We start from the raw sequence: 12,633 nt of genomic DNA, 5'->3' as shown, positions 1-12,633 counted from the left end.
TCACCGCTTGCAACATACCGCAGCAAATCGACGCGGCCTTTGCGTTCCATAAGTCGAACTCTGTACTCGATTGCGATCCATGGTTGCCTGGAAAGTATGTCAAGGAAATTGGAGGCAGTTACTCCGTGCATATCGACAAAGTCCATCTTGTGCCCCTTGCCAGGTCGGCCCTTGCTTCTTCAATGCTAGATCAGATGAAACAGAATTTCGCATGTGCATCTAGTCCCTGTCTTCAAAAATCATTACTTCACTGCAACAGGAAGGATTTCTTTACCTGCTTGCTCTATGATACATGAATACAAAATATTGCCATTTACTTGTAGTACTTCAACGCCCTCGACACTATTTGTAGTGCGACCTCTATGATGGAGGAAGGTGAGCACCACGTTCTTGACAGGTACTCTTACTCTATTCCTGCGACGTAATTTCCACCTTACACCACGGGCTCAACATCTCCCATTGCCATCTTGACTGCACTGCGCGAAAGAATTCTATTCAGCCAATCCTTGACCACGGGATAATCATTCTGATCGAAACCGTCTTCTTTCTGGATGACACGCGTGACGATAGTCTGCCACGACAGAAACGCAATATCAGCATATGAGTACTTGTTCCCCACCAGCCATGGTCCATCTCCACCGCCACCATTTCACTTCTCATCCCCCTTCAGTAAATGGCCCTCAAGCACGCCCGCAACGCGATTGATTTCCTTGACATACCGCTCTACGGCGCTAGGCACCTTCTCCGTGTGAAACTTCTTGAACCATGACGCTTGCCCGTAGTAGGGCCCTTGACCACTGGCTTGAAAGAATAGCCATTGTCGCGCCAGATATGACTCGTGCGTACCTGACGCAAAACTAATCTGATGCGTCATATCGTACCTCTCAACTAGGTACTCAACTATAGCACCAGACTCCCAAAGCGTGAGATCAGTATTAGGGTCATAGATGGCAGGGATGCGTCCATTTGAATTGATGGCTAGGTACGACGGCTCTTTTACTTCGGACAAGGGGATTGGGACCGCCTTTGCCCGAGACTTTGATTGGTTGGAGAGCGACAGACATGGTTGCTTTATTCAAAGCCGTTCGTTGTTCTGTGCTGCTTTTATCTAACGTTGTTCATCTATTACTTTGTAATTGTTATGAAAAGATACCTGGGATATGGTAGTCGCTACTGCTGTGTGCTGAAGATATAAGTCATATCTTTCACTATGCCACATGAATTAATCAGCTGGCCCCCGATCGACGCTCGGAAGTGGGCCAATCGGAACACCTGAGATCCGATTGATGCAGCTAATCCCAGAACCACCAATTTCCAGGGTAGGGTGTCTACAACTGTAACCCCTTCAATGACATGTGCTGCACCGGAACTGGAAGATATTTTGAAAACACTGTGAAGAGAGGCAAGAAATAGAGTTAACATTATCAATTCGTCAACGTTTCTGGCTTACCAATTTTAAATTAACGGACATTACTTGATAGTCATCGCGACTGATTTTGTGCCCATCAAGCCGCATGTTGTTGGTGTTATTGATGTAGGAATAGGAACGTACAAATAACGAGTGGACCGATAAGCATAAGTGTTCTGACGTGCTTTCGTAAGAATGACAGTACGAGTTGATCGACGAGACAATGGCAGACCTGGCAAACGATACCATAAGAGGATTAATAAAGAGCCTACTCCCTTGTTGAGCTATCGCTAGTCTGTAGAGATGTACTTTGAGTGCGGAGATGTTTGTGATTAGATTTTTGAGGAATATTCTCTTATATTTATATCGTTCACCAAATGTAATTCAGCAGTATAAAAGAAAGTAAAAAGGTCAAGCTTTACAGTATTAAAGTGTCCTGTTCGGTGATGTCGGTGGATCTTTCCGCTGACATGCCAAGTGATAAGATTAGATGTGCGCGGTTAGCAGGCATGGGTGACGCCATCAACCAAGCCCATGCCTCATGGTTCTGGCTAGCTAGCCGGAGTTCACTATTCGTCTCAACCCTTCCGGTAGAACCCTGGAGGTTTGTTTAGCCCAGCTTAGTTTATGTCACTTCTCGCAAGCAACGAGAAGCCCACCGGCGTCATGGCCGACGAACGCACGCCACTCATCCAACGCGTGGATGTGAGGCCCCACCGCGACCGCTACCCGCATCATCGACTGCGCTTCATCTGCACAAGCCTCCTTTCCGCCACCATTTTCATAGGAGGAATCGTTGCAGTCCTTATCTTTAGCTTTGCGCCTTTCGATGATGAGTCCGAACGCAAATCCAATCCGTCGATTTCGTCGTCATTCTCCACGTCACAAGTACCAGATGGTTGGGGACATGCGACAGGCTTGGAATATGAAGAGCTGCAGACCATTCTGCTTGGGACACCAGAAGCAGAAAGGGCAAAAGAGTGGAGCAGATATTACACAGATGGCCCGCATTTGGCCGGCAAGAATCTAAGCCAGGCGCTGTGGACCAAGTCAAAATGGGAGGAGTTTGGGATCGAGAGTACGATTGTGGATTATGATGTGTACATCAATTACCCCAAAGGTCACCGGTTGGCCTTATTGGAGAAGAGCACTAATGACAAGCATCAAGAGCGCAAATCTGCCATGGACGCGAAGGAGGAATGGAAAGTCAAATACGAAGCACGACTCGAAGAGGACGTGCTGGACGACGACAAATCGAGCCAGCTCGCAGACCGCATACCCACATTCCACGGCTACAGTGCCTCAGGCAATGTCACGGCGCCGTACGTCTTCGTCAACTATGGCACATATAAAGACTTTGAAGAACTCCAGGCTGCGAACGTCAGCTTAGAAGGTAAGATCGCGTTGGCAAAATACGGAGGTGTCTTCCGTGGCCTTAAGGTGAAGCGTGCGCAAGAGCTGGGCATGGTTGGCGTTGTCATGTATACCGATCCTGGCGACGATGGAGACGTTACGGAGAAAAACGGGAATGCGACGTACCCTGATGGACCGGCGCGAGAACCTAGCAGCGTGCAGAGAGGCAGCGTTCAATTCTTGAGTATGTCAAGACCTAGTTCTTTTCTAACATATGCTAATGGACGACAGGCTTTGCACCCGGTGACCCAACAACCCCTGGTTATCCCTCTAAGCCTGGTGCTCCTCGTCTTCCAGTCGACCACGCGATGCCGCATATCCCCTCTCTGCCCATATCATACCTCGACGCGCTACCCCTACTCAAAGCGCTGAACGGACACGGCCCGGAAGCCTCATCATTCAACAAGTACTGGCACCGCGGCGGTTTGGACTACAAGGGCGTACAATACAATATTGGACCTTCGCCAGATGATATCGTCCTGAACCTTGTCAATGAGCAGGAGTATGTTACAACGCCGCTCTGGAACGTGATTGGCATTATTAACGGCACCATACCCGACGAAGTAGTCGTGCTGGGAAACCATCGTGATGCTTGGATTGCTGGAGGTGCTGGGGATCCAAACAGTGGTTCCGCAGCTTTCAATGAAGTCATCAGAAGCTTCGGTCTTGCGGTTCAGGCGGGCTGGAAACCCTTAAGGACTATCGTCTTTGCAAGCTGGGACGGCGAAGAGTACGGGTTGTTGGGAAGTACGGAATGGGTGGAGGAGTACTTACCTTGGCTCTCGGATTCCGCTGTTGCGTACCTCAATGTGGACGTTGGCACGAATGGGCCAGACTTCAAGCTTTCCGCTGCTCCGCTCCTGAGTAGAGTGGTTGAGGAAGCTCGTAAGTCTATCCTCATCCTGTCTGTGGCAGTTACTAACCCAGCACAGTGCAAATCGTACCCTCTCCCAACCAGACCGTTCCAGGGCAATCAGTCTACAACGTATGGAATAAGCATATCGCCACTATGGGCTCCGGCAGCGACTTCACCGCCTTCCAAGACTTCGCCGGCATTCCTTCAACCGACATGGGTTTTGGCTACGACTCGAAATCTGCTGTTTATCATTACCACAGTAACTACGACTCCTTTAATTGGATGGAACGCTTTGGAGACCCGACATTCGAGTATCACGCGACTATTGCAAAGGTGTGGGGGCTGGTGGCGGCGAAACTGGTGGAGACGCCGGTGCTCCAGTTGAATGCTACCGAGTACGCTATTGGATTGGAAAGATACGTCGGAAGCGTGAAGCAGAAGGCTCAGGAGGCTGGGTATCCTACTTCTTCTGCATCCACCAACGGCAAGGATGATCTCTGGGGACCCCTCGACGACGCAACATCTCATTTCGCATTCGCCTCTTTTATCCAGGATGGTACTGCAGCGAACCTCCTCGAGGACTACTCACACATCGGTGACATTCCCTGGTGGAAGCCCTGGAAGAGAGTACAACTCTATCTCGCTATCCGCGCTATCAACACCAAATACAAGTTCTTAGAACGCAAGTTCTTGTATGCCGAGGGCCTTGATGGACGCCCGTGGTTCAAACATGTGGTATTCGCACCAGGGAAGTGGACGGGTTATGCAGGTGCCACGTTTCCCGGCATCGTGGAGGGCATCGACGAGTCCGATGACACGGCTGTTAAGAAGTGGATTGATATAGCGGCGAAGGCCATCGATGATGCTGCAGACTGGCTAGAGGAGTAAATAGGGCCTGGGGTATACAATCTCTTGATACCTGTATATGGGTTACCCAATTGGTAGGCGTGGTGGCTACGTTGTCTTGTTTCATACTATGTGCCGAGCTGAGGAGTAGCCCTGATATACTTGAGTATGCCAGGTTGAAGCTCTACTTACTGGGTCTATGCGGAGTTCAGGAGGGTCTCACGCTACTATGCTGTTCCTGGAGTGAAGTATGCACAGTTTCCTTGGGAGTCATGTACAAATATATTGTGGACGAAGAGAGGGCTGGTATTATATTGATACAAGATATAAAAGTACAGAGTTCGTGGTGCCCTCAGGCCGTTCGCCATCTCCTCTTCGTCGTCGTCGTCGTTGTCGTCGTCATCGTCTTCTCCTCGGAGGAGGAGGCGCAGGAGGCAGTGCTCACTCTATATATACAGTTAGCGATTGAACTGAACCACTGATCATTATGAATGACAGTGTGCCAGTGTAGCTTAGACTTGAGTTCGAGGTAAATCGACGCTTGGAGTCGGTACAGCTCCAATTCAATCATCTACACTGACAACTGAGCCACTCAAAGAGAGCTGTACTCACGTTCAAAGTTGACTTCGCGCTCAATAGCTGCGCGGTACTCCACCCGAAAGACACGAATCTCCCGCTTACAACGGCGGATTATGAGGCGGAGGCGGATGTCCTCGTCCACCGAAAAGGTCCCCGTCTGTCGCATGCGGCGACGATCCGCACGCGCGGCCGCAAGCTGCAACTCCTCGTTAGCTCCTGGTAAATAGTGCGTGTTCAATATATACGTACGTTCCACCGTGCGTTGTGCAGGCGAGCTGCAAGCACCTCCGAATCCCGCATGATGATGGGCGGTCCTGGCATGGTATTTGTTTGGTGACTGTTACACCTGTCAGCACTATGTACCATTGATGTACCAAGGTACCTCAAGCTTGAATTGATATGAAGAGGGAAAGCAAGATAGCGGCAATACGTACGTTGTGTGTGTAGTGTTGAGGTTGGTGAGCGAAATTGGGAGCGGCTTCCTAAGTTACACCTTCACGTCGCTCCCCGTGCGCAGGATACAATAGTGCGTCAGGACGCAGTTCCCCTTCACTTCACAAATTAGAATGCGGGAAGCGAAAGAGAGGAACGTGGAGAAGAATGCCCTCCCTGTAGCACTCATTTCACCATTGCTTGCAAGATCACGATTGTCTGAGTAGAAGGGAGATGTTGGATAATCACTGTTCAAAATCACGAAGAAGCTAAGTAGAACGAGCTGAACGGAATTCATTAAGCTAAAAAAATGTACCACCTATTTCTGCTGCGGGAAAAGGGTTTCATTCCCAACAGCCCAGTTAAAGTGGGAAGCCAGGTCGCCAGGCTGCAAATCTAAGCTGTGCAATGCACAACCATAGACAACAACCATAACATCTGCCTTGCGAATTGATCTTCGACGTTTAGTAAGCATCAATGTCTATGAGGACAGAGAGCTAGTTGGCCGTCGTGGTATGGTATGTATGACCCCCAAGCAAAATGGCAAAGAAATGGTCGAATCCGATTAGGTCCTAAGGGTGGAAGCTCGACCCCGAGACCATAGTCTCTCGTTGATAAATTGCGCGTTATTCCTTGAAGCGGGTGGGTGAGTGTCCTGCATCGGTGTCAGGAAGGGGACTAGAGATGTAGTTCCGGAAGTGCGCAAGGCACAGCTTAAAACGCGCCGAAGGAGAAGTGTAGGAGAGGAGGGCGCGTCAATGGCCAGTTTCTTGATGAAATTGCGATTCCGACAGCAATATGCCGTAGCTCAGGTAGAGGTTGACTAACGTTTCGAGATGTCGAGGGCATGAGTTATCGAAGGGACTAGGGCTACCGATGGTGAGCCATTTGTTCGAAGTTAGCTGAATGACGGATAGTTCAGAATCTGAGAAGACCTTACTAAGGTTTTCTATTCGCTTGCTGTGCATGTTTGGATATGGGAGATGAGGTTTGTTGTATGTCGCTACTGAAGGGGAGTCCACGTCTCGTAAAGCACGAACGCGGAGTCGTAGTCGTGAGAATGAATAAACTTGAGGACACCATTGTACGAAGTTGAAAAGAGGGAGGCAAAGAATGTTTTCCGTGTCTATGGTGAAGCCGGCGTGAGGGCACCGTGGGAGAGTTTTAATAGGCGATACTAACCGGGCTTAGCGCCGTCTGCGGCTAGCCAGTGACGCATTTTAGGAGCAACGATTGTCCGAATGCTGGAGGGACACAGTGGAAGAAAGAAAAGAAGCATGAGTTTTGTCTCTTAGACTGGCTGTGTGACCTCTCCACGATACCACTGTCAACATCCTTAATCCTCCAACGCAGCATCTCGGCTACTCCAGCGCGCATTCGTATCAACACCCTCCACTGCCGCACCTTTGCCACCCTGCCGGTCTGAAAGCCGATAAGTTAAACTTCACATACAGCCCCGCTTGAGAGTCTACATCTTAGTACCCGAACACCGTCGTACCTCTCGTGACGACGGTCGCTTTCGCTCTCGCCATCCACCCACACCACAGCGTCTACTCGAGTGACGGTAACGACGTGAAAGTAGTCTACTATTAGTAGCCTCAGTATTGCAAGCGCTGGACACAAAGGGGGAATAATGGCGGTAGGGAAGTGGAGGCTTGTCGATTCATGGAAAAAGGCAGAAGTGGGGAGTGGAAGGCGATAGCGTTTCGCATTACCTCCAGCCCACCTACCTATCGCGAAATAGATGCACTACATGGAATACTTGGTGACGGAGAAAGAGTCACAGGATAGAGAATCAGACGAATTCCGAACACGATCAGAGCAGCCATAGGTGCACGAAGTCGTCCAACAACATATCGGTTAGATATCTACGGCCCAGAAAACGGGGTCTGCATAACTCAATATAGATTGGTAAAAACATTGTGTAAATTTGAAGGAGCGAAAATGATGTCAGCTTCGTGATATCGCAGTCATAGATGATTTATTATGGGGCCCCCGGCTACGGCATTGACTATTCGTATCTCTTATGATGTCCTAGATAAAACATACACCACGCATGGGTGCTACAGAAATCAGGTTCATGAGACGCAAAGTAGATAAGAGCACTGAGACACTGGGGCCAGGAGGGAATCGGGAGAGAAGACAATATTTTGCGATGCTTGAAAGCAGGAGCGTCTTGCCATTGAACTGTGATGACATGAGAGGTGATTGTAATTGTCTATCAACCCAGCTATTCTTCTAGTTAAGATAAACAGGTAGCCCCAATACACTTCAATACACAAATTGCACCACAGCCATACTCACCTCTTGCAACTGAGACTTTAAATCTGAACCAAGACCTTGAACACATTCCGCCAACGCTACATACATCCAAGATAGCCAGTAGAGGAACCGCTTTTGCAAAGATGTGGTCTGCAAGTCGTTGGTACTCCTACCCCATGGTCTTCCCTTTTTTCTTTTGTCTTGCGTCCATTGAGTCTTTTTTGAATCAGGGGTGGAGGTGGGATCAGTCATACCAGACACACTATCAGATGCTTCTCACAGACGTGGCTATAGTCTATTACAACCCCAAGATTGTATAGTGATAGCGCAAATCATTAAAATAATTTGAAAGTGCGTAGGACGTATAAAAGATAGTTGAACCCTCAGAACTACCTTATACGCCTTTTAATAGGAGGCAACTCTGTCAGAATATATTGGCGGCAAAGTGCTTTATCGGGTGGTGCGGTGGGGTTTCAAGCTTGAATGACATGTTCAAGATAGTATAGCTGTCCGATGGTATTGAAAAACTGTTTATGGTGGGCCTAAGAAGGATTAGCGAACGAGCCAGGCGGGATGATTTGATAAAGATAAAGGTTGTGATGGCTCAGTCTTCTTTTCAGTAGTATAAATCTTCCAGAAATAATCAGTAAGCACCATCACCCAATGATACTACCATGTTTCAACGATAATTGAACTACCATTGTGCGAGGTTCTTGTCTGAGACAATTTGTCCCGAAAAAGGTTGTCTCGTCATTGCCCAATAAAGAAACGCGAAAGAATAGACTTGCCTTGATTACTGGTGTGGCTTGAGGGTTGGCTTTGTGAGGCATCAGACTGATATGTCACCTGTCTCGAGTGATGGTCATGTGAGGCTACGCCTTTCAGAAGTTAGCGGGTTTGGAAACAAAGTCTACAAGAAGACTACGCCCAAGAGTATACCTCATGTGTAGAATCTGAAGAACTTCCAGGAGGAAATCGTGTACAGTTTAAACCATCGTTGAGATGCGATGCTTAATTTCAAGCTCTACTGTATGATCATAGCCAAAGATGAGAAGGAGACGGTTGAAAGCTTACCAAAAGCATAATTAGATGACAACTCAGTACAAAAGTTTTCTGCAAATGACTGCTCTCTCTCAATGAGTTGGGACAAGCGCACTTTGAAACCTCGGAGAGCGGCTTGAATCTAATGGATAGAATTAGCAAACGTAGATGCCGATGTAATGAAATATGAAGGGCATTCAGGCTGCAATTATCAGAAGAAGAAATGAAAGCATTTTCAGGCAACCTCGCTCAACTCATACGAGGAGCTTAGTCGCCGTCTCATCGATACAGTAGCTTGAGAAGCTAAAAGATCATCATTACGCAGAGGGTCGATGGCGATGAGATGTGACTTGCCTATAACTTATCCATAGAATGGCCGCAAATGCCAAATTTAAGACTGAGAGCAAGGAAAGCCTAGCGACTTCAATCCCAAACTGTATTGATTCCACAAAGATTATGTAGGAACTTGGCGGTTATGCCGTACATCCGTGAAGGCGGTGTAGAGATGGACGTTTGGCCTAGTGATGTTAGTTACTGAGGGAAGGCCCGGTAAAGAAGGCAAAGGAATAGAAGTTTCAATCGGAAAGGACGGTGTAAGCTTGTATGTGTAGTATTCCGCCTGCTGGTTCTCAGATAGCCTAAAGCTGACCAATGTAGGACGCTTCGGCTGATAGAACTGTTCTTGTGTTCGTCACGACACAGTAGAATACGATGAGCATGGGAACTTACATATCGAATGAAGCATTCAGGTACTGCAGTCCAGTCCAATGCCTCAGGTGCCAGTACCAAAGCGATCGCGTCAGAGTCAGGTCAACTCATAGACGGGCACACTTAGCTCTTGCCCGTCAACGCGATAATACCACCGCTGAAATGCATGACTCTCAGCTCACTGAGGGAACCGTAGTGTATATCTCCAGGGTGTACTTCAATGATACCGTGCGGTGCGAGGTACGGGAAGGGAAGAGGTGCAAGCGGAGGGTCGACGACGTCTGTCGACGACGTCTGCGGCGCAGTGCAATAGTAGATATCGTAGAATGAGGGAATCAAGGGCTTTGAAAACTCATCTCGTGCTGACAGGATGCAGAGCAGTGGTCGGCTAATTGTTGTTGGTGAGCGAGAGGCAGAAATGTTGTGGGCGGACTAGCCGAAAAGACGCTGTGACAAACGCGCTTTTAACTCAGAGAAAGAGCAAGGTTGCCAGGTGACGGTGAAACAGGGATTTAGGCATGACGATTGAGGACATCATCGTCATGGTAAGTGAGTCGCACTAGATAAGTAGAAAGATAATGGAGAAGAGGCATGTTGCCCGCTATGGATATCATAGAACTACTCAGCTCTATTCAAGCTATGGTATGGAAGACACACAATACAATAGGATGCTTGATGAGTACAGGCAAGGCGGGTGGAAAGCTTGAGGCTTAATCGAAACCGACCCTGAGTGATAATAATGAATTATCGGAAAAGAATATGTAACGTGGCATCTCGGAATGACTGCCGTAGTGCTTCTTGTTGCTGCCTTTTGCTAGATGTCAATGTCCTAAGAGAGCTAATGTCGCGTTCTGTGCGCCCGCACCAACAGGTCCGCAAACCCCACTTGTATCAACTCTCTGCACTTCCCTAAGTGTACAAGGCATATTAAAAATTGTTACAGTAATAATGATATATGGACTGGTATAACCAATCGGCTGAAATTCGCAGCCGCCGTTCACCTTTCCGCCAACATCTCACAGCTCTTATCTATGAGATCAAGCTGGCCGCACTGCCGCTCCACATCGCCGCCCGTATATTATCCATCCCCAGACCCTCATTTCCAACACCTGGAATAACGCGGTGAAGCAATACATCGACAGAAGCAGTCCCCACAAGCTCTCGAAGCTTCCACGTGGCACCCTACAGAATATGACGAAGGCGTGGAGGCCGACTCGGATAGCACACATCAGGTCTGGAAAAGTACGGGCACCGGAAAGAGGACCAAGCGGATTATGTGACGAACAAGTATGGGTATAGCGTAGAGAAATTGAGGCCGACGGAAAACCTTGTGCCTAGGCTTCCACCTGCTGTTTGCGCTCGGACAGATGCTGCGAAGCAGAAGATAGAGACGAGAGTAAACCCATTTCTGTTTCAATAGCTGACCACCGTCATGTATCTCGACAGCGCCATCAATGAATAGATCGTTTTCGCCGAATGCAACCACTCCCCTCGAGATACCCTCGGAGTCCCAAACCTGTGCGCACCGCTTGCCTGATGCTGCTCGCGATCGAAGACACCGTTGCCTCCTAGGGACGGTGTCAGAAGAAGGCTATGTGGCCTGACTCTGAGAAAATGCCGCCCGAACACTACCACGGTAGGTTTCTTCGGACGTGGTCGAATCCCAACAGCGCACTCAGGACCGATATACTGTTCTAGGACCACATCTTGGGCATCCGCATCCTGCGGTCAGGGTATGGTGGCTGCGTGAAATGCTATGAACGTTCATTCATGATCGACCTGTCAGAGGATGAGCGGTTTATTATGTGTGACTGGATAGGCAACGCCAAGGTTAATCGGGTGGTAGGCCAAGGTGGTAACAGATTTCTCTAACACGAACATCGAGAAAACCAGCAGGAAGCTGAGCGAGACTGTCAACATCTCAGCCAAAGCCTGCGATTGGAGGAGCATGTGGTAGTATAGCAGGCAGAGTAGACTCTAGGGACAAGTTCTCGAAGTTATCAAGGTGCCGGAGAGGGCTGCAGAGGCATATGAAGTGAGGAGATGAAGAAGTCCACTGGGGAGAGGCTATTGTTTTCTGTGATCAAGAAAATACTTCAAGAGCGCCTACGCCCTCATGTGAGCTATCCACGGCTCTGAGGAGGTGCTTTGTGTGCGGAACTATCTATGAATACATCGACTCTTCTCGGATAGGCTGCTCGAGCCGGTCGTCAATCATGGTATCAAAACCCATATTTGATCAATCTGAGATATTGCAGCAAATGCTGAACTTAGAAGAGTAATAACTTCTTCAATTGTATGCTATTAACGCTTGCAGCCTGCTATCCGGTCATTACCCATCAGTCTGATATGCAGGTTGGCCACCATTAGCACAGTTGAAATCAAGCCAGAGCCAGTGCCCATGTCAAAGGCTGGATGCGGGCCGAGCCAAAATGGCGAGGGTCGGATAATGTGATATGCGATGATCGACAGCTGTACACCATGGTTTCGCTAACGTATCATCAACTTACGAATGCGGCGTGGCAACTTCAACGATGACGGCAATGTCACCATCCCACACCATATCAGACGCAGTATTTGTTCATTGAATCGACATATACATGATTCGTTACTAAGTCGAATGATAGGAGGGCCTATACTCTGCAACCACGTTATATGTGCATGTGAATCGGTCTCCGCTACTTCACGTGACCTATTATTCAACGGAAATAGTCTTAGGAGATAAAGCCTGATTGTCGTCTTCATCAAGTTTGCGAACATAGCCCAGTCACTGCCACTAATTTCGCCGCCACTTGTGTAGCTTGTCGAATATTCTCAGAAGAATCATTTCTCCCCCCTAGATATGATGTAAGCTCGCTCTTTCCACGCTTAGCATTGCTATAGACATCTCGGCATTATCTACTCTATCCGAACCTAACCCACGTCCACCCCCAGCTTCATGTATAGTCATCTGATTTGAGAAGCGTCATTTTTCTCGATCCGGTACTACTACTATAGCAAAGGGCGTGTGCTGTCTCTGCTTTGTCCCAACGGCCGCTCCGACCGTGCTACCGACGCAAGGGGTGACCCACGATAACCTTAAGTGAAC

General features: G+C 48.6%; 2 protein-coding genes across 2 annotated transcripts; one reads left to right on the top strand and one right to left on the bottom strand.

Annotated features, from left to right (window-relative positions):
- Nucleotides 1-433: 433 nt before the first annotated feature.
- On the bottom strand, nucleotides 434-1,516 carry K460DRAFT_386511 (glutathione S-transferase; the record flags this gene model as incomplete). The annotated part of the gene is made up of 3 exons (XM_040935600.1): nucleotides 434-607; nucleotides 689-1,024; nucleotides 1,451-1,516. The coding sequence occupies 3 exons, from the start codon at nucleotides 1,514-1,516 to the stop codon at nucleotides 434-436; spliced, it is 576 nt and encodes a 191-aa protein (XP_040788762.1).
- Nucleotides 1,517-1,975: 459 nt separating this feature from the next.
- Nucleotides 1,976-4,875, top strand: K460DRAFT_367017 (Zn-dependent exopeptidase). Its single transcript, XM_040933492.1, has 3 exons — nucleotides 1,976-3,005; nucleotides 3,053-3,706; nucleotides 3,754-4,875. The coding sequence occupies exons 1-3, from the start codon at nucleotides 2,036-2,038 to the stop codon at nucleotides 4,563-4,565; spliced, it is 2,436 nt and encodes an 811-aa protein (XP_040788761.1). The 5' UTR covers nucleotides 1,976-2,035; the 3' UTR covers nucleotides 4,566-4,875.
- The last annotated feature ends 7,758 nt before the right edge of the window (nucleotides 4,876-12,633 follow it).

The sequence above is a fragment of the Cucurbitaria berberidis genome (assembly GCF_010015615.1).
Source record: "Cucurbitaria berberidis CBS 394.84 unplaced genomic scaffold K460scaffold_3, whole genome shotgun sequence".
Lineage (NCBI taxonomy): Eukaryota > Fungi > Ascomycota > Dothideomycetes > Pleosporales > Cucurbitariaceae > Cucurbitaria > Cucurbitaria berberidis.
This window is presented reverse-complemented; position numbering and strand designations above follow the sequence as displayed.